This window comes from Erythrolamprus reginae, chromosome Z (genome assembly GCF_031021105.1).
Source record: "Erythrolamprus reginae isolate rEryReg1 chromosome Z, rEryReg1.hap1, whole genome shotgun sequence".
NCBI classification, from domain to species: Eukaryota; Metazoa; Chordata; class Lepidosauria; order Squamata; family Dipsadidae; genus Erythrolamprus; species Erythrolamprus reginae.
The window spans coordinates 99,481,890-99,504,781 of record NC_091963.1 but is presented as its reverse complement, the minus strand read 5'-3'; the positions used below and the strand labels follow the sequence as shown (position 1 = coordinate 99,504,781).

Below are 22,892 nucleotides of genomic sequence, written 5' to 3'. Positions count from 1 at the left end.
GGAGGGGTTGAGCCCCAACCATTGGGTGGGTAGATTAGAGCAAGACTGAAGCCTGGGTGTCTAGTAAGGGGGAGAATCTGGGCAAATAGAGCACCATTCACTGGGTCGAAGTCTGCAGCCAAGAAGCTTGGTCATAGCTTCCCAACATAGAATGGTGCCATTGAAATGGAAGCCTCGCAGACTGCAAAGCCGGGCCAACGAGTGGAGCTTGGGGGCTCTGGTGTAGGTGCAGTGCTGATCTATTCTACAAACTGGTGGTGGCCATCTGGGCAGAAACGCAGTCAGCCTTACCGCTGACTTGAAGGTTTTCCTACCACCCTTGCTCATAGGAGGCAGCGTGCGCGCACTAGGCTTGGTGTCCCTGGGGACCCTCTTGGCCCGCAGGCTGATTGCATGCTGAGTGCCTTCATGATGTCTGTGCGTAAGCCCAGGGAATGGGGCCAAGGCAGTGAGATGGTCTTTCATTGGCTCCAGGGTAGCCACACAGGTCAGAGCTAAGGTTGATCATGTTCCAGCCTGGATGGCCACACCAAGTTGTAAATCAGCACTATGTCTGCACAAGCACCTCCATTCTCCCCTCACTGGCTTGGCCTTGGAGCCTCCTTTCACTGGAGCAGCCCCACCCCTATGTAGGAAAGCCATGACTGGCAGCAGTGCTGCCAATCCTTCTGCCCTCCTCCCATCCTGAATGTGGAGGAAGATTGGGACTCGTGAAAAGTGTTTGCAAGCCAACAAGACTTTGGCACAGTGAAATCCCTTGCTTCAAGCCTCCCATCGGCTTGCAAACGCCTTTTATACTGTCCCAATCTTGGCATGAGAAGCTGGTCTTTGCAAGCCAAGACTTTGGGACAGAGAAATTGTCTTGCTTGAAATCTTGGCTTGCAAACGCTCTTCTTGCAGATATTGGAACGATGCAAAAGATGCTTTTAAACTAATGGGGGCCTTCAAGCAAGGCAATTTCACTGCCCCAAAATCTCATGCTCTTCAGCTGGATTTGGTACATGCCTCAGTTCGCAGAGGACAGAGATGTAAACTACTGTAGTTCAAGATCAGTGATGCAAGATCTCGCGCTACTGATCTTCTGTGATCTTGCATTACAGTACTGCACAAACTGCAGGGCACTGGTGCTTGTGCGCAACTGAGGAGGGTGCCTGGAGAGTTGAACAGTACAGCACAAACTGTAATGGGGAGGAGAAATGAAAATGGGAAGCCACTGTGGGCAATGGATAGGCAGCAGTGGGCATGAGCTTCCCATTTTTACCTCTCCCAATTACATTGCCTCTGTGCCTGGACTTCAGCCTAAAAGCAAACAGGCAGTTCAGCTCCCCCCCATTGCACTCCAGCACCCTTTGACCATTCACCAGGCACCCTCCCAGGAGCACTGAACCAACAATATCTGCTAAACCCCCCCAAAAAAATCTTTGACGCTCTCCCAGACTTGTCAGGCACATCACAGGTTCCAATCAGCTAAACTGTATTCCTCTTACAGTTCTTAACTTTCAATCTATTTCATTATTAGCATCAATATTTCAATATCTACAATATATACAATGCAATCAAAATACCAACATTTTCTTCTTCTTCTTATTTAGTCCTTATATCTATCCATGGCTTTATACACTACAGACTTCTCCTGTTCTTTCTACTCTCCTTATTTTCTTTCTTTCCTTTATCCAACTATAAAACATATTCCAACTTTCATAAAATTCTGTATCTTCTTTGTTATTCAATGTATATGTTAATTTGTCCAATTCCGTACACTAATATTTTTTTAATAATAATTCTATCATTTGGTATTTCATTCTGTTTCCAATATTGTGCCATTACTATTTTGTTGCTGTGAGAATATGTTGTGTAATGTACCTATATTTTTCCCCTAAATTCTGTTCGAATGTTGCTAATGAAAAGATTTCTCGTTTCATGTTAATCTTTGGTTGTATTATTTCTTCTAACCATTTATGTATTTTAATCCACATTTTTTAAATTTTTGGACACGTCCACCACATATGATAATAAGTTCCCTCATGTTGCTGACATTTCCAACATTTAGAGTCCATGTTTTTGAACATTTTTGCTAATCTTGCTGGCGGGAAGTGCCACCTATAAAACATTTTATATAATTTTCATTATAGGATTTCGGCTTTATCAATTTATAATTCCTCGTCCAGATTTCCTTTTGGGAGGCTTTTTTCTCGTCTCAGTGTTGTTTCGTGATATGAGACTTCACCCCCACCCAGCGCTGTTTTGGGATGCAGGGCCAAAATGGGGCAAAGGGAGGTTGCAAATGTGAGGGGACGTGGGAGGATCACGTGCATATACAGGAGAATATGGGAGGGGCATTGCATTATGGATGTGGGTACGTGCACACACACACAACAATGTGCACATGCATGCTTTTGGCGTGCAAGGGGAAAAAAAGGTTAGCCATCATTGGTCTAGAGGTTATGGTGCTGAAATAGCAATGGAAATCCTGAATACTAATTCAACCGTAGGTACAGAAGTCAATAGGATGACTCTGGGCTAGTTACTGTTTTTTAGCCCTAGGAAAATATCAGTAGCAAAAATATTGTTTAGGAAGCTGCATGAATTTGTTTATCTAGTCATCAATAGTTTAAAAAAAGTGATTGATACTTCCAATTCTAATATTATAAGCAACTGTTCATTATTAAAGCTGTATTTTGACCATCAATGCAGCAATATATAGTATTCCTTGCCTTGTGGACATTGCATTGGTTGCCAATCAGTTTCCGGTCACAATTCAAAGTGTTGGTAGTGATCTATAAAGCCTTACATGGCACTGGACCAGAATCCCAGCGTCCGATTAGGTCCCACAGATTTGGCTTTCTCCGGGTCCCATCGACTAAACAATGTCATCTGGCGAGACCTAGAGAAAGAGCCTTCTCTATGGCGGCCCCGGCCCTCTGGAATCAATTTCCCCCTGAGATTCGAATTCCCCCCACCCTCCTTGCCTTCCGCAAGATGTTGAAGACCCATCTATCCCGCCAAGCATGGGGGGATTATTATTATTATTATTATTATTTATTAGATTTGTATGCCGCCCCTCTCCGTATTCCCCCCCTCACTTTTTCTGACTTAAACACTTGAGATTGGTGTGACTGTTTTAGAATTGCTAGTTTTTAGCAATACTGTACGGGTTTTTTAAATACAGTTTATATTGGATTTGTATTCTATTGTATTTTATTGTTGCTGTGAGCCGCTCCAAGTCCTCGGAGAGGGGCGGCATACAAATCTAATAAATTATTATTATTATTATTATTATTATTATTATTATTATTATTATTATTAAATTACCACAAAACTTAAAACTTTTGCAACCATTTTACTGAATTTCCCTGTTCCTTGTTATACCGTTATGTTTTAATGTCAATCACTTTATCAAATAAGCTATTTGTTATAAATGATTTATTATCCTTTCTTTTTATAAATCATCATGGGATATTTCAGAAAGATCGTAAAACAAAAGTACTCTATTGCTGGTTGTCACCTGAACAAATTCATATTTTTGGCAATAGCTCAGAAGTAGTTTATCCTTGTAATGTTTTCAAACTCTAGCCTTCAATCACAGGATCTCCTGTAATCTCCAGGACAGATATTAGTTATATTCTATCGATTTTGCTTTTTTTTAGAGATGAGCCAAGGAGGAATATTATTCTTATGGGTTTGTTTATCATGAAGCTTGATTACATTGCATTATTATTTATTTAATGCTACTTAATGTATTATTAGGCACCACTTTTTGACCAAATTAAGATGGGTCACCATATAAATTCCTTTTAGAGCATCAATATCATTTAGCAGAAAACATTAACTATAGATTCCGAGTAGAATTTTGCAAAAATTTAGCATGAAAAATAGAATAATGTGGCTGAATTAGCTACATTAAATGCTTACAAAAGTATTGAATTTTTTATGTTTTAAAAAATATTCTGATATACAGTATTTTCTCTAAAGAACAAACCGTTAAAATACCTCTATTTTACTTTTCAGAAATTTTAGTTACTGTTTTTGGGGAGATTTTAATGGATAGATTGTAATACAGTGGTCCCTCGGACCACGATCATCGCGAGGGTTCCGTTCCAGGACCCCAAGCGATGATCGATTTTTCGCGAAGTAGCGGTGCGGAAGTAAAAACACCATCTGCGCATGCACAGATGGTGTTTTTACTTCCACGGCCGCCCGCCCTTCGCCCGCCCACCCCGTTGCTCGCGCCTGGGGTTTCCCCGCGCGCGTGCCGCCCGCCCGCCCACGCTGTTGCTGGGGCCGCTTCCCAGCTGGGGAGCGGAGCTGGGGTGTCCCCAAGCGCGCGCGCACCGCCCACCCGCCCACGCTGTTGCTGGGGCCGCTTCCCAGCTGGGGAGCAGAGCTGGGGTTTCCCCAAGCGCGCGCGCGTTGCTGGGGCCGCTTCCCAGCTGGGGAGCGGAGCTGGGGTTTCCCCAAGTGCGCGCGCGTTGCTGGGGCCGCTTCCCAGCTGGGGAGCGGAGCTGGGGTGTCCCCAAGCGCGCGCGCACCGCCCGCCCGCCCTGTTGCTGGGGCCGCTTCCCAGCTGGGGAGCGGAGCTGGGGTTTCCCCAAGCGCGCGCGCGTTGCTGGGGCCGCTTCCCAGCTGGGGAGCGGAGCTGGGGTGTCCCCAAGCGCGCGCGCACCGCCCGCCCACGCTGTTGCTGGGGCCGCTTATCAGCTGGGGAGCGGAGCTGGGGTTTCCCCAAGCGCGCGCGCACCGCCCGCCCGCCCGCCCACGCTGTTGCTGGGGCCGCTTCCCAGCTGGGGAGCGGAGCTGGGGTGTCCCCGCGCGTGCCGCTTGCCCGCCCATGCCGTTGCTCGCGCTGCCGCTGGGGTCTTACCGGGGCAAGAGGGGGAAGACCCAGGGAAGCCGCCCAGCTTCCCAGCTGGGGAACTCCACCATCTACGCACGCATGCGCAGATGGTGGAGTTTACTTCCGGGTTGAAAACTCGCGAAATAGCCCTTCCGCGATGCTCGAGGACGCGAAACTCGAGGGTTCACTGTATATCAATTCTCATTAGATAGGAATCTTAAAATGAGTCTTCTAGATAGAGCTCCTATGCAGGAGTTCAGATAATTATAACACTCTGATTCATGCCAGTGGGCACACATAAATAATGAAAGTTAATAGACAATAGCTTTAAAAAGAAATTCTTCAAAGCGTGCTGTAGTGTCAATGAAGCAATTTTTAAAAATCATTATAGCAACCATAGACTTTTCAGACTCACATGGCTGCTATAGAAATTGCTCTTGCATACAGTGGTACCTCGAGATACGAGTTTAATTCGTTCCGGACCTGGGCTCTTAAGTCGAGCAGCTCTTATCTCGAACGACTTTTCCCCATAGGAATTAATGTAAATAATTTTAATTGGTTCCAGCCCTCAAAAAACTCACAAAGTTAGTCTAAATTATGCAGAAAGACATGTTTTTAATGAAGAAATGTACATGTACATATAAATGAATAATGAAGTTTCTTTCACTTAACTTGTAAACTTTCTTAAACTTTTAAATTTACATATGTTCAACTTCTCTGCCACCCAATCCTGTAGGACAGAGGTCCCCAACCCTTTTTGCACCAGGGACCGGCTTTAAGCGATCAAGAGAGGAATGGGTGAATGAATGGACGGAGGGTGGGAAGGAAGGAAGGAAAGAGGGAAGGGACAGGAACAGAGGAAGGAAGCAAGGAAACTTATGAAAGGGGAGAGTAAGAGAGGAATGAGTGAAGGGAGGGAGGGAGGGAAGAAGGTGGGAAGGAGAAAGAAAAGAAGAAATAGAGGAAGGGAAGGTAAAAGAGAGAAAGAAAAAGAGCAAGAAAGAAAGAAAGAAAGAAAGAAAGAAAGGGGGAAGGGACAGGAACAGAGGAAGGAAGCAAGGAAACTTATGAAAGGGGAGAGTAAGAGAGGAATGAGTGAAGGGAGGGAGGGAGGGAAGAAGGTGGGAAGGAGAAAGAAAAGAAGAAATAGAGGAAGGGAAGGTAAAAGAGAGAAAGAAAAAGAGCAAGAAAGAAAGAAAGAAAGAAAGAAAGAAAGGGGGAAGGGACAGGAACAGAGGAAGGAAGCAAGGAAACTTATGAAAGGGGAGAGTAAGAGAGGAATGAGTGAAGGGAGGGAGGGAGGGAAGAAGGTGGGAAGGAGAAAGAAAAGAAGAAATAGAGGAAGGGAAGGTAAAAGAGAGAAAGAAAAAGAGCAAGAAAGAAAGAAAGAAAGAAAGAAAGAAAGGGGGAAGGGACAGGAACAGAGGAAGGAAGCAAGGAAACTTATGAAAGGGGAGAGTAAGAGAGGAATGAGTGAAGGGAGGGAGGGAGGGAAGAAGGTGGGAAGGAGAAAGAAAAGAAGAAATAGAGGAAGGGAAGGTAAAAGAGAGAAAGAAAAAGAGCAAGAAAGAAAGCTGCAAGCACCCCCCCGAGCCCCCCAGGCCGGCTGCAACCTTTTAAAACATGCGCGCCGCTTCGCAGCTGTCTCCTGAAGCCGAACGCGGAAGTTAGCGTTTGGCTTCAGGAGACAGCTCCTTGGCGCTTGTATCTCGAATTTGGGCTTGTAAGTAGAACAAAAATATCTCTCCCCTCCCAGCTCTTATCTCGAGTTGCTCTTAAGTAGAGCAGCTCTTATGTCGGGGTTCCACTGTATTTTGCTTTTGTAACACATAGTGAAACAAAGCAACCATATAAGGTATGTCTACTAGTGTTTCTCAAATAGGGGAGGGGGAGGGGGCACAGAGCAATGCCAGGGGGAACCCTTGTGACCATGGGGAAGTATAGGGAATATTTTCCCAATTGCACACTGCTCCGAGCCTGGAAGAGAAGGTGGCCAGGTGGGGCAGCTGCATGGAGAAGGAGGAGCAATCTCTGCAGTTGGACAAAAGCTTTGAATGGCACTCTAAAGCCTCCTTCCATACCATTTGCTTTAGTGCTTGGCAGAGGCGGCACTTATGGGCCAGGCCGGCGATCCCAAAACATTGGCTTGATTATTTTATTTTATTTTATTTTATATAGATAGATAGATAGATAGATAGATAGATAGATAGATAGATAGATAGATAGATAAAACTTGCCTCTCCCCGTATCAAAACAGAGCCCTAACCGGGGTAGCCTATGCCTGCCTAGCTGAAAACAGGCTTCACTGAGTTCAGTGTGACTTATTCCCAGCCAATAGTTTGCCAGGGGGAGGGCATGAAATTTTTACTTTTTCGGGGGGGGGGGGGGGTGGCGGCGTAACAGAAAAAAATTGAGACGCACTGATGTATACAAATGCAATGATAGAAGGGAGTAATACATCAGTCCTAGAGGAGATCAACCCTAACTGCTCTTTAGAAGGCCATATACTGAAGATGAAACTCAAATAGTTTGGCCACCAAATGAAAAGGAAGGACTCACTGGAGAAGAGCCTAATGCTGGGAAAGATGGAGGACAAAAGAAGAAAGAGATGATAGAGAATGAGGTGGCTGGATGGAGTCATTGAAGCAGTAAACGGGAGCTTAAATGGACTCAAAACATGATAGAGAACAGGAAGGCCTGGAGGAAAGTTGTCCAAAGAGTCACAATGGGTAGGACACGACTTCACAATAACCAAACACACACACACAAGCATGTAGGTGTGTGTGTGTGTGTGTTTAATTTTAAATTGAACTAATTTGCAGTTCCACAAATAAACACCAGTGTAATTTAGGAATTCATGTTCTCATCATAACTTTCTCAGTCAATTTTGTTAATTGAAAAGAAGTGTCCTTCTAATTCAAGAACCATATGAAACAACTTCTGTAACATAATCTCTCAGAGTGAGCACAGTGAGTCTGATAACCCAGGAACAAAATACAGTAAACAGAAGTTTGCCTTTATCTACAACGAATATATACATACATGTACTAGGCAAAAGTCAATCAATCAATCAGCAATTTACAGCACGGAAGCACACGGAGAGCGAGATATGGCCCAATGGGGCCTCTCTTATAATACAGACTCTTAAAGTGGCAACAGTCAAATAACTCTGCCGACTCATTATTACTATTGTGTCACCATTACAGCAGCTGGTCAGCTATTAAATCATCATTAACCTGACATAATCAATTAACCACGAAGCTTTCTTATTAATATAAATATAGCTTGGCTTCCTAGGCAGCATTTAATAATTATTCTGAATTGTTCATATAGTCCAAAAAAACTCTCACCACTTTTATTAATGGGTAAATTGCACTGGAACATAATAGGGATGAAACATATTAGAGGATAGGCAATATAGTAAGTTCAAATATGTTTGGCTTCTACTTTCAAAATGACCTTGTTATTTTATCTATCCTGTTGTCTAAATGGCTTTGCAACTATTCACTACCTTGGTTATCAAAAACATGGCTACCTCACTGAAGTGTACCACAGGTTTTTTAAAAAAGTAACTTCCAATATGGGCTGATGTGAGATAGGGTGGGGAATCAAAATAGGAAGAAAAAATCAGAAGTTTGTAGTGGATCAATGCTAATTATAACAAACATTCTTCTAAGCAAAATGTGTAACCTCTCAGAAGAAACTTCAGATGAATAAATTACAGCAACAATAATTTGTATTAATCAGATTCTGTAGGTTTTGAAACTTACTTTTTAGACTGACATTCCTATGGCAGTTTCAAGTTTTATATCTCCAATGCGGACAATATTCAATTTCAGCCTAAAATCTAGGTATCTAAAGTTGAAAACCACCTCCTTGGTTAAAAAATAACTATTTTCTGCAAAGGAGATTTATTGCATTTTTTCTTATATTTCATGCACTAAAGGGGATGATAAAATCATGGTGACACAATGACTAAACAATTTGTGTCAACAACAGAATGATGAATGGGTTTCTCATTCATACTATATTCCTGCTGCAATATCCAGCTTTCAACTTCCCTTAAATAAAACCTGATTGACATCCATGATTCAGAATACAGATCACATACTTGACTAATATATATGAAGAGAAACTGAGTGTAATAATGATAAATGTAAAACAAGGGCAAGAAGGGAGGGAAAGAATCTAAACTGGAAATTTAATTTGCAGGACTGAATATATTAATGTTGGGGTGTGTGTTTTTTAACTTACCTTGAAGAGATTTCCCCAAGCCTTGGCCCAGCTTCCAACCATGCTTCTGTAGCAAGCGGTGTCCAATATTATCCTGACAGACAGAAGAGAGAAACAAACCGAAAATATTCCAATAATATATTCTTCTTTTCCAATGACATTTCAACACATGGTGAGCAAGGTAATTTTCTACATGTATGCATGCAAAATAAATGAAATAAGAACTACTTAAGGACAACAATTGCCCAATAAAAGGGAAAAGATATTTACATAAAAACAAAACAAAAAAAACTAGAACACCTGCTGGTAAGATTTTTCCACAGGAACAGAGTTCAGGAAGGATCATCATACTTTCTGATGGTTGCTGGGCAACTTTTGTGCATAACAGGAAAAAAAAGCAATGGGGAAAAATAAAGAAATTGACATTTTAAAAGTATTAAATCAATCTAATTATACAATCATATCCATCACCTAAAAGCGCCACTTGATTTTTGTAAAAACAAATAAACAAACTAACAATGTGTTTAGTTTATTTTTTACTTGTTCGTGTGTCAGACTTTGAAGAGATCACGTTAAGTTGTTAAGTGTCAGACTTGCCCCACCACTAGAAACCAAAACACAATCAGAGCAAAATCCATGTTAGATTTGATTGGTTTTTTACAAATAAAAAAAATACATACATACATACATACAAATATATATATATATATATATTCACACATATATATGCATATATATATACACACACATATATATATATATACATATATACAAGCGCGCACACACACATATACACACACACACACATATATATGAAAATTAAAACATGCAGCCATATTAAATTTAAAAAATTTAGCAAAGTTAGTAAAAATACAAAAATTCAAAATTCAAATATTAACAAATTAGAAATAATCAAAGTATATATAAATAAAATGAGCTCAAGCATAGACTGGATGATGCATTACACATGTAAACTAACAGAAATACTAGTATGTTAGGATGAACAGGCCTAGCAACAGGTTAAAACAGCAAGGAACCATTAGTGCTTGTAGGGACAAAACACAACAAGCATAATGTCTCATCTTTTAAAAAGAAAATCAAAATGGACTAAAATTAATAAGAGGTAAATGTAGCAATTCAAGGTTAGCTTTTGACATCAAGATACAGTAAGAAACTAGCATATATATAGCTAGGATGAAAATAATTTCAAGAAAAACACTGGATTCCCATGTGAGTATAATATTAACAGGAAGGTGAAAGATTACAGGGAACTATACTGTATAGGGTAATTAGTCCTTTCCTGGTGAATCTACCTTAAATGCTCTCCCTAATATTATTTTCTTGTCCTGGATTATAAACTGAAGAAATTAAATATAAATTAACTCCCCCTTTTCTAAACACTCTTATCATGTATCTTCTTCCAGAATAACTTTCCCTTATTTCAGCAATGGATCTGATTTTAATGCTACTAGACAGAAGAGCTTTTAACCCACAGCTCTGTCAATCTATTTCTTCTACCTGAATTCAATTACTTCAATTCAATATTTCATTTCATTTATTTCTGGGATGAACTCTAATTTGAATCCAGCCCTTCAGGCAGCCTTGCAGAAATAGGTGTCCTCTATATCTATTGATCTTTAACTTCTATCACTCACTAGACCAGACATGCACAATATGAGGTTCATATTATTAAGATGTAAATTCTGAAAATTGTTATCACTTTAATTGTATGTAAGAATAACTCTGAAATTTGGCCATCATATAATGATAATGCACTTGTAATGCAGATATAAGATCCCTAGCTCTCAAATGATAAAGTTAGTGAAGTCTCCTTTTCTTAAAATCACAAACAAATCCACCAGACACAGACACACTCCTGGCTTATCCAAAACAGTCCATCGGATAAGCCAGGAGTTTGATTCAACGAACAGCAACTGTGTATGTGTGTGTGAGCAGGTGATAGTTGATACACACATATATAGATCTATGTATTATATGTGTATTTATGTTGTAATTTAACACATATTTATCTAGGCATAAACCCTATTAAAATCAGTGGGACTTATTTTTAAATAAATAAATACATACAATATTTTTTCTTTTAGGACTACTACAGGTGCTGAAAATAATAATACAGTGATCCCTCGATTTTCGCGATCTCGATCTTCGCGAAACGCTATATCGTGATTTTCCAAAAAATATTAATTAAAAATATTTTCCCACCCGATGATGTCACTCTCTTCCTTTCTCATCTTTCTTTCTCTCTCTCTTTCTCTATCTTGCTTCTTCCTCTCTCACACTCTCTTCCTCCCTCTCTCATCTCTTTCTTTCCTTCTCTCTCTTTCTCTATCTCTCCCCCTCTTGCTCTCGAGCGGCGCGTGGGCGGCGGGGAAGACCCAGGGAAGGTTCCTTCGGCCGCCCAGCAGCTGATCTGCTCGGCAGCGCCGCAGCAGCTAGGAGCCGAAGATCCGGGTTTCCCCTTTGCGTGGGCGGCGGGGTAACCCGGATCTTCGGCTCCTCGTTGCTGCGGCGCTGCCGAGCAGATCAGCTGCTGCGCGGCCGAAGGAACCTTCCCTGGGTCTTCCCCGCCGCCCACGCAAAGGGGAAACCCCGATCTTTGGCTCCTCGCTGCTGCGGCGCTGCCGAGCAGATCGGCTGCTGGGCGGTGGAAGGAACCTTCCCTGGGTCTTCCCAGGTGCAGAAGTAAAAACACCATCTGCGCATGCGCGACCATGGAAAAAAAGGGTGCGCATGCGCAGATGGTGTTTTTACTTCCGCACCACTATATCGCGAAAAATCGATTATCGCGAGGGGTCTTGGAACGGAACCCTCGCGATAATCGAGGGATCACTGTAGTACCATATTATGAAAAAATGAAGCTCATAAATCCTTCCACTCCCACCCAACAGATTACCTGTCTCTCCCTCCCCCACCTTCCCTGAAATTATTGATTTTTTTTCCTTCTGTTGTCCATGCTTAGTGTTTGCTTTACTGGTTTCTAATGACTAAATTAGATTGAGAAATTGTCTCTTTAGTTGATACTTTCCGTTTAAAAGTTTTCTAAATCTTTTTAAATACTGAATTTTCTAAATACAGAAAAATAGACCCATTCTGGATAGTTGTTAACTGAATAATGTTAGTATCAGGCTACTAAGAAGTTCTGACAAAAAGAACTGTGTTGTATTTCCATTCCTGCAAAAGGAAACAATTATTGCTCAGATGAGACATTGTGCTAAACATGTTGTGTGATAAATGCACTAAAAAGTAACATACAAATGAAGCCATTATGCTATTTCCAAAAGCAGTGCAGGTGGAGTGAAAGCATTTCCATACGAACCTGGCTTTAAAAACTGGGCTGTCAAAAGAACAGTCAAATGTAACACAAAGTAAGAAACTGTCCAACCAACCAGTGGTAATTTATTGTTTTTAATGGGTTTGTCTTGTTTTTATTCACTGCTTGCAAATGTTTTTTAAAAGAATGAACGCATAAAATAAACACAAGACTAGCTGTGAGTTTTACAGCATTGTGACTGACATTGTGAAAGAGGAGGGGCAGGGAGAGAAACAAACATTAAAACTGAACATAGGAAGAGAATAAAACTGAGGATGGTTGTACATATTAGCATCACATTTGCCAAGCCACTCAAGAGATTCTATACACTTCAAAATAGAAGTTGAAGTTTTTAGCCTATAAAAACTCTTTTGACTTATGGAGATGTGTAAATTTTCAGATTTCACATTATTCTTCTGCAGATAAATCAGGCATACAAATGAAAACATTTATTTAAAAATATAATAGGTAAGGATACTTCACTGGATATTTTCAGCAATTAACTGTCTCCCATTAAATTCTGTTATATGTTTGAAGGGGAGAGATATAAAGGTTATGGTGCAAAGTTCAATTAAATTAATGCAAAAAACTTTATTTAATACAATAAAATAATGTCACTATCACCTCCTGAGTGGCTCCAAAAGGGATGCTGACTGTGCATCAAAGAATTTAAAAGCAGGAACAACTAGGTGCTATAAAGGGTGCTTCCATGCAAAATAGGAGGGGGGAAAAACAAAAGCCCCAAACCTAGAGCTTACTGCATGACACAATGAGGGCAAGAGAGAAAAAGCCCAAGAGTAGTGCTACATCATTCAGCATCTGCAGAAAGCACAATATTTAGAGTGCTTGGCAATATACAGGCAGCTGCTAAGTATCAAATTGGCAGCCCTACACAGATGTCATTTTGGATCCAGGGGAGTCCACAGATCAGTATAGATGTGCAATGTGACAAAAACTAAATCCCCATAATTACTACAATATTCTTCTTTTTGCATTCCACAAGGAGATAATAATTTTAACCATCTTGCCTACAATATTTGATGGTCATAAACATCAATATATGACAAGGGTAAAGCAAGAAAGAGAAAATATGAAACTAAACTGTCTATCTCAATAAAATGTTAAAATAGCCTTGCTAATATGAAGCACAATTGATATGAATGAAAAAAGAGGGAAAGACTGGGTTGTTTGTTAAGCATTTGATCAAATTGCTGCCCTTTCTCAATATAAATGGTTAAAACTGGAATCATTACAAGAGCTAAACTGTGGGGGGAAATCTATTATCTAGGATCTGCATGGCAGAGGCTAAAAAAAGAAAGCTTGAAGCAAATAACTCCTATTTTTAACAAGGAAAGGTATAAAATCTTTTCCCCAAACATGAGTTCCTCTTTTCATTTCTTCCCTAAAAGAACTAAAATTGGCAGCATCTGAGGTATCAGACAAGAATTCAGGTTTAGTCCCACCCTTAGCCCTTGTTAAAAGAGAATTTTACTAGGAAACCAGTGTGCCCCAAAGTATAATGCTTCATCCTTAAGCAGCTTTCAAACAGGTTACTTTTCAGCCAAAAGTGGATGCTAAAACTATATGATTGTGTAAAAAATAATATGCATTTTGCTTCTGTCACTCAGAGTAAGACAGAGATTGGAACATCTCTTTTTCTATTTCCTGAATATTTTCTGAGTGCTATCTATATTTCTAATAACGGATTTTTAAAAAGCATTCTAAGGATTATACCTCTCTGCATAAATTGTCCAGAAGAATGGACACAACTGGTTGTTCAGTTTTTCTTTGCCTCAAACAACTACCAATATTCTTTTAAACTTTCAGTTTTGGGAAATATGAGGAATGGATTTGCTGCTCACAGAGATAGATGGCAAACTGGTGTCTATATGGATTGAATATTATTGTATGTATTACCAGAATACTACCACTAAATTCAACACTATCACAATTGACACTATAAAATAAGAAAAAATGTGGAGATAAACCCAATTCTATAAAACCAGGTCCTAAAAAAATCACCAACTTGGATTCATTTCATCCTTGAAATAATTGGGGTTCTTTGGTTACAGCATTGATAATCTGAAATCTCTTTACAGTTACTGACCTAATTTCTTTTCTCAATATTGAGTAATAAATTCTCTCAATAATATAGTGTCACAAAGGAGATGGACATAAAGCATAAGCTTACTTGTGTCCATAACAAAGTAGGGCGCAGTAAGTTTCCTATTTTCATTACCAAATAATGAATATTAATTTCAGCTGCATCGTTCTTAATCAATGCAGTGATCTGTAGACTCCCAAACCATTTTTTTATAGCTACCATCCAGTTCTGTTCTGTTCTGTAGCAATACAAATCAGGATCACCTCAAACGATAATGCTGCAGAGCCACATATTAATTTAACTGTGTTCCCAAGCAAAGCCATTCCCCAGATTTTTCTAAAATTATTTGAGCTCTCCCTTGGACTTTACTGCCAGATCCAACTGGTCTCAATAGTTTTCAATAAATTAAACCCACTTATACTTTAGAAGATTTTACCTACTATTGTTCAGTGCTATGTAAAAACATTTTTTAATTCCAATTGAAAAAAAGGATTTTATTTACTAGGAAAATGTTTTCAATACAAATAAACACAAATAAATATTACTACCTCAAGTTGAACAAATGTTTGTGAAATAAAATCTTAACTTCTGCACCAAATATAACAACATGATATATTTGATGCAGCACAGTTCAGTACTTTCATTACTAGATTAAAAAATGAACATAACAGTTGACAAAAACAAAAGTCATTCCCTTAGAACCAACCCCTAGTTGGTTTCTCTTGTTTCCTGCAGGATCCCTCCCTCTCTATGACTTGGCTTCTGGCTCTGACATTTGGCTGTAAAAACAGACAGAGCTGAAAAAATAAAGGCAGCCATTGAAATTGACAGTCACAAGACATTCTTCTAAACGATTGATTTAAATTATGGTGAACCTGGAATAGTATTTTTCTCCTGCTAATGATTAAAAATCTTAATTACTTTGTTAATATCTAAAACTCAATAGTTTTGGTCTTTTAAGTACTTAACTCTATCCTCATATATTTAATTCCTCCTGAAATTTTCTGAAATATTTGGGTAAAGGCAGAATTCACACATCCCATTAAACCATAACTTTTGCTAACAACAATAAAGCAAACTTTCTGCTTTAGCACAACATATAGCTAAAGCTAAAATGTATAACATAGCTGTATGTATAGCTGTAAAACTAAATGTATAGTATAGCTAAAAAGTCATTTTAAAAAAATAAATGGTGTAACAACAATTACTTACTTAATCAAAAGATGTATTGACTGAGATCATACCTGCTTTAAGTTCCTAAACATCAGGGACAGACACTGAATTCCAAAAATCTAGTTCAAATTTTCTACAGTAAATGTGAATAATCTTATTTTCTGTATAAATTGTGATGACTGAAAATAGGTTGATTCAAATCTGAGTTTTGTAAATTCATATTTAGTTTCCACTCAAATCAATGTAGTTTAAACAGTAATAAATTGGTCCAATTCCAAAATGTAAATAACTTATTCTGGATGCAAACAATTCAAAAAAGCAAAAATTAATAATCTGCATAAAGTTATACCATGGAACACTTTAGCAGTACTTACAGATTCTAAAATCTCTATTCCTGAAAAAAGTGTAAACTTTTTTACTTTTTTTTTAGACTTTTGGAAGGTTGGTTTTTACAGTTATGGATTTAATTTATTATGCAGATCTGTGGATCAGAAACAAATATTTGGGCACTTATGATCCTTTTAAAGTTGCAATGTATCTTGATGCACTGATGCACTGCAATGAAATAGCACTGGGCTTTCCTATTACATTTCTTTTAGGATGGTCAGCAATATGTATATTGTGAGCATTATGATTATGGATCACAGAGGCATTTACCTTGTAATAACATCTCCAATACGCCATACAATATTGCTCCAATACTATTTCATGACATTTACAGAGAGAAACTGGCTTTGCATTTCAATTGATATGTGTGCTTATGCATGCAAACAAAGCTGAATTATTCAACAGAATCAAATGCAGCTGCATTACCACCATCCTTCCCACCCTCTCTGCAGCATTATTTCATGTGTCACCAATGACTATCATGCCTAATTCTAGCATCATGCCAGCACAATGAACAGATACTGAATGCAGTGTTTGTTGGACAGAAAAACAAATAAGAAATGGGAAGGGAGGGGGGCGAAGAAGGAAGAAAGGAAACCCTAGAAAAGAAATTAAAAATGCAGACCGTGCAAATACAAACCAGGTCATGGCTGCTTAGCTAATTTGGACCAACTGCTGTGAAAGAAAAAATGTCGAACACCCCAAGTTGTGTAAATTTCTGTGAACAACTCAACACGCACACAAATACACACACACAAACATCAATCTATTAAACAGGAAAGCAGGTATATATTTTAAATCTGTGTTTATATTTTAATCTGTGTATGTATAGATATATACATAGGTTAAAATATATAGAGAATATATGGCTTACTATAGATTATTAAGCATTCATGAATGCAGTGAAATGTAGAATAAGAGTTAGTAGACCTTAGATAAAATTTTAATTGAGTTGCCTTAACTTCTTCATAGCTGAGGGTTATTTGCATTAATGAGCCAAAGAAGATATAACCAGAGAAGGTACAGTGGGACATGGTAAGAACTGACTTAAGTATAGGGTTTATGAATAAATAATTAACCAGAAAAGTAGAGGAAAGCAACTACTGATAATGATGGCTAGGTTACTCTGCTATTATCCTCAACTTATGATCACAGTTAAGCTCAAAATGTTTGCTGTTAAGCGACACAGCTATTTAGTAATTCCGCCCCATTTTATGACCTTTCTAGCTACAGTTAAGTGAATCACTGCAGTTGTTAAGTTAGTAACATAGTTGTTAAGAGACTCTGACTTCTCCATTGATTTTGCTTGTCAGAAAGTCATAAACACTGATCAAATGACCCTGGGACACTGCAGCCCTCATAAATATGAAACAGTTGCCAAGTGTCTGAATTTTGAACATGTAATCATGGGGATGCTGCAATGGAAAAAATGGTTGTAAGTCACTTTTTTTTCAATAGTGTTTTATCTTCATAAAGTCACTAAATGAACTGTTGTAAATTGAGGACTATCCGTATTAGACAAAGGTCCATGTGGCCTTGTTCTCTTCCCTACAGTTTCAGATAACCAATCTTTGAAATAATATTTTTTTAAAAATGAGACAAAATAGAAGTATTCTTAGAGCTCCATGGATTCCAAGACTCCTAAGAAAGATTCCAGGATCTCATGGAATTGCCTTCATTACTTACTTCTTAGTTCTTTATTATGGAATTGCCTTATAGATTATGCCAAAAACTGATCAAGCCATGTGTCTACCCATAGTGCAAAATTTCAAGGACAATTAAAATTTGCCATGAGAGGGAAGAAGATAATACAGGTGGTCCTTGTTCAACAATTAGTCTAGCAATTGTTTGAACTTATGACAGCACTGAACCAACAGTGGTTATAATCAGTCTTCATATTTATAGCCTTTGGAGCTTTGTCATCATCATTGAGTGCTTGATTCTAACAATCAAAATCAATGAGAAACCATCAGGAAGTCACAAGTCATTTCCAGGACTGCCAAAACAGGCATAGCCAGGTAACTTTTTAAAAATTTACAATCATGTTGGTTAACATCAATGTTTCCTGTCCCAATTAGCATTGTTAAGCAAGTGCTAATTGTAAACAGGAGGTTGGCAAATGCAAATGCAAATCTGCTTTGAAACTTGACGACAAGATTAAGGTCCTTGGAAACTCCTATAATATAAGATACTGTACATCCAAAAATCTAAACAGATGAACCAAATGGTTAATGGATTAGATATGCTTTTTTTCTAGTCCTGAAAATACTGATGGGGGAAAGTTACTTTGTTTTTATTTTTAGAGCCTCATCCAAATCCTTTAAAATGCTGAATTTCAAATAAGATATTTATGAAGTAGAAACTATAACTATTTTATTTCAGAAGAAGAAAGCAATACAGAAGTATGATATGAGGCGAAATTCAAAAAGGGGCATTGGTCCTACCTGATATGACTCTTCTACAATGGTGGATACAGCAGCCATGCCTGGATTAATTCTGTCTGCTCGGTGTTTGGACTGAGCTTGCCAAAGCTTCTTAGTGATGTTGCTGTTGCTCCTCCTTGCTCCAGTTCGGCTCAAAGAAGTGAAGCGGCAGATCCATTGAGCTACAGCCATAACCATTACCACAACAACCGAAGCCAACTTCTATACCACAATTGGGAGGGGCTAGCTGTTATACCCACCATCGTAGAAGAGGCATATCAGGTAAGACCAACGGCCCTTTTCCCTCATGGTGGATATAGCAGCCATACATGGGTCATACCCAAGCTGAATATCCATACAGTCCTCAGAGAGGGGCAGCATATAAATAATCAATCAATCAATCAAATAAATACATACATACGGGAAGGCCATATCAGTTGGCGAGGTGTCAATCTCTCACCACTTCCTAAGAACCCTCCTACCAAATGATGTTTCTGCTGATGCATAAATGTCAATTTTATAATGTTTCACAAATGGAGTGGGTGTAGCCCAGGTTGCCGCCTGGCACACTTCCTTCAGTGAGGCCTGGGTTGCCCATGCCGCAGAAGTAGCTGCACTCATCGAATAGGCAATTAGTTGGGAAGGAGGTTCCCTGACTTACATCTCAAAAGCCTTGGCAATGGTGGACCGAATCTATCTGCCCACTGTGGAAGGAGACACTTTGCGTCCCATGGAAGGTGGCTGAAAAGAAATGGACAAGGCCTCCTGAACTCCCTTGTGCATTTAATGTAAATATGCAGTCCCGCCGCACATCTAGAGTATGCCAACTCTTTTCTTTAGGATGCTCCAGATTGGCGTAAAAACTGGGTAAGACAATGTGCTGTGCCCTATGAAATGTAGAGTTAACCTTTGGTAGGAAAGTAGGGTTAAGCGCAAGAACACCTTGTCTGCATGAAAAATGCATAGATCTTCTCATATTGACAAGACCGTCAGTTCAGACACCTGCCTGGCTGAGATAATGGCCAACAAAAGGCTACTTTGCCTGTGAGCAGGCATAAGGGCTCTCTTGAGTGGTTCATTTGGCGCCACCATCAGGGACTTCAGGAATTTGGGCAAATCCCAAGATGGATAGCAATGTATAACTGGCAGGGCAATGAGGATAGAAGCTGAAGGAACCTCTTGATGTGTGGGTGATGGGCCATGGAACCATAGGCCCCCCTAGTATGATGGTCGCTAAAGCCGCAACTTGGCGGCGCAAGGTATTGGGGCTAAGACCTTTGTCTAAACTGTCTTGAATTAATACGAGTACTTCAATCTGTGTTGCTGCCAATGGCCGATGCTCAGCTTGATGCAGCAGTGGCAGAATGTACCCTAAATCGCATTATAAATCCTTGTTGTCAAAGATTTCCATGAGGATTGCATAGTTATAATAATCCGTTCTGGAATTCTATCCCCCTTTAAGGCGATCCGCTCAAGCGCCAAGTGGTACGTTAGAGCCACAGTGGGTTCGAGTGAAGCAATGACCCCTGGCTGAGCAATCTGCCCTCTGGGGCAATTGCCACGGAGGCGACATAGAGAGAGCTTGGATGTCCATGAACCACGGTCTTTGTGGCCAGAACGGAGCTATCAGAATAATTTCCACTCTCTCCTGCAGCATCTTTCAAATTACCCTGACACCTGATCCCTTAGAACAGCCTGTACTGATGACAGTATACCCTGCTGCCTCTCAGGGGAAAGGTAGACTTTACTCTCCTTGGAGTCAATGATCGCCCCCAGGTGTAGGATTTTGGTAGAAGGACACTACTGACTTTTCTCCCAATTTATGGAGAAGCCATAGCTGTGTTGCTGCTATAACTACTAACAGTTTTGTAAACATCCTAGGGGCAGAAGACAACCCAAAGGGCATGGTCCAATATTGATAATGTGTTTCTGCAAAGTGAAACCCAAGAAACTCTATAGAGAGGGGAGATAGGTACCTGCAAGTTGTGTCTATCAATCATTGGAAGAGATCGCCCTCTCTAACGCCCTCTAGAATCGTTGTTAATTAGTGCATCATGAACCGTTTGTAGACAATGTAAAGGTTTAGTATTTTGAGATCCAGAACTGCTCTCCACCCCACCCCACCCCACTCCCCAAGGTCTTTGGAACTGTAAACAGAATCAAAGAGAAATCATGTCTATGTTGACTCTCTGGAACCACCTCGATGGCATGGATATCCAGCAAGTGCTGAATAGCTGTCACTATGCAAAGTCTTCTAGATGGAATTTGGGAGACCAGACAGCGGAGAACGAAGCTCGGTGGGGTGGAGAGGAACTCCAGGGAAAGGCCAGATTTTGGTCTCTGGTCTGTCTTGTCAAAGTTTGAAACGTTGGCCATAGAAGCCTTGTGACCATTGAAAGTAGGCACCTTCATGGTATGGCGGTCGTCTGGGATATGGCGCTGGCCGGTAGTCTGAGCATCGGGTGGCCACTGGGAGGATCTTCTTGTGGTCTCTAGTTTTAGTCAACAGTGGATCTAAACATTTGCCAAAGAGATGCTCCCCTTTGTAATGCACTGTGGCCAATTTCCACTCATGGCGGGCATCCACTTGCTAATTCCTAAGCCAGAGCAACCTACAAGTTGTCACCTTTATTCCTAGAGATCTGGATAAAAATCTAGCTGCTGTCAAAGATGCGTCTGCTGTGATCTGGGCTGCAAAGATCAGCTTATTGATGTCCTGGTGAGAACAGCCTCCTGTGGATGATGCCTTCTCCTGGCACCGTCATAGCCAGATTAATGAAGATCTTGCAAAGAAGGATGCCGTGGTGGCTGCCCATATGGCCCAGGTGGAGAACTGCTGAACCCTTTGAAGGGAGAGTTCTGTTCAATGATCTTCAGGATGTAGGGATTCTGCTAAGTCTCCTGTACACTGGCCACTATATGGAGAGCTACAACCAGAACGCTGACCTCTAGAACATGAAGAATCTTTGAAAGATCCAGAGCTACATTATATAAGCATTTCTCAACAGTGGTTGAATTAGGGCCAGAACTAGTGGATCTGTCATGGAACAGTGGGTCTGTCTTGTCCCAGGATTGGTTGGAGTCAAGATCCAGTGGAGAAGGTGCCAAACCTGCTGCTATCTGGGCTTTATGAAGTAATGGTCAGATGAGTTGCTTTGGGAATATAGGGTGTGTTCCAAAAGTAATGCAATTGAATTTCCCATGCCTCTCCTATTGGTCGGAGTGGGACCGAAGCACTTGGAGTAGGTGGGAGGGCATGCTAAGCTTTACCACGAAACCGGTCTCAGTGCTCTCCAAGCTGTGGAAGCAGCAGGACATCAGATACTGTAAACCTCTGCGCGCCGACTGTGTCACGAAAAAAATGGAATCCATGATCGAGCAACGTTATGCGATTAGGTTTTGTGCTAAACAATAAAAAAATCTCTTGAGGAGACTAACAAAATGATTTGTGAGGCTTACGGGGACTCTGCTCTGTCCTACTCACAGGTTTCGGGGTGGTTAAAGGCCTTTAAGGAGGGTCGGGAAGAAGTTAATGATGAACAACACTCTGGGCGGCCGTCAACCAGCAAAACCGACAATTGTTGGACTCTGACCGTCAATTATCAAGATGATTACCAATGAACTGAACTTGTCGTCTAGTGTTGTGTTTCGCACTGTTACTGAAGATTTAGCGATGAGGAAAGTGTGCGCCAAGCTCGTGCCCAAGGTGTTGTTAGAGGACCAAAAGACCAACCAAGCAGAAAATTCAAGTGAACTTTTGCAACGTATAGAAATTAAACCTGATTATTTGGACAACGTCATCACTGGTGATGAAACCTGGGTTTTTGAATACGATCCAGAAACAAAACACCAAAGCTCTGAGTGGCACACCGACCAGACCCCGAAGCCCAAAAAGGCAAGAATGAGCAAATCAAAAGTGAAAACAATGCTCATTTCTTTTTCGACAGTAAAGGAGTGTCCATAAGGAGTTTGTTCCTCAAGGACAGACAGTCAATGCTGCCTACTACGTGGATGTGCCGGAAAGACTCCAAAAAAGGGTCATCAGGACGAGAAAATATATCTCCACTACCTGGCAAATCCATCACAACAATGCACCTTGCCACAACGCATTACGAGTCCATGGGTTCCTGGCCAAACACCAGGTGCCAGCACTGCCCCCCCCCCCTATAGTCTTGACATCGCCCCAGCAGATGGATTAAGGCAGTCCTGAAAGGAACCCATTTTTCATCCATAGAAGAGATCCAATCAGCCGTGATGAAGATCTTACGAGAGATCTCCGAAGACGCCTTCCAGGGCGCGTAGCGGTCATGGCAGAGTCGCTAGAAAAAATGTGTAGAGGCCCAAGGACAGTACTTTGAAGAATTTTAAGTGTTTGTGCAAATCTGTTCAATAAATTACTTTTTAAAA

At 40.4% G+C, this 22,892-nt stretch overlaps 1 protein-coding gene across 2 annotated transcripts in view; it reads right to left on the bottom strand.

Annotated features, from left to right (window-relative positions):
* Nucleotides 1-22,892, bottom strand: part of GPATCH8 (G-patch domain containing 8) — a 104,808-nt gene that overhangs the window by 41,995 nt on the left and 39,921 nt on the right. Inside the window, exon 3 of one of the 2 annotated variants that reach the window (XM_070727974.1) lies at nt 9,089-9,161. In XM_070727974.1, coding sequence (XP_070584075.1) covers nt 9,089-9,161 — 73 coding nt within the window. Of the gene's footprint in view, nt 1-9,088; nt 9,163-22,892 lie in introns of those variants that run through there. The other variant, XM_070727975.1, reaches the window with a different exon arrangement.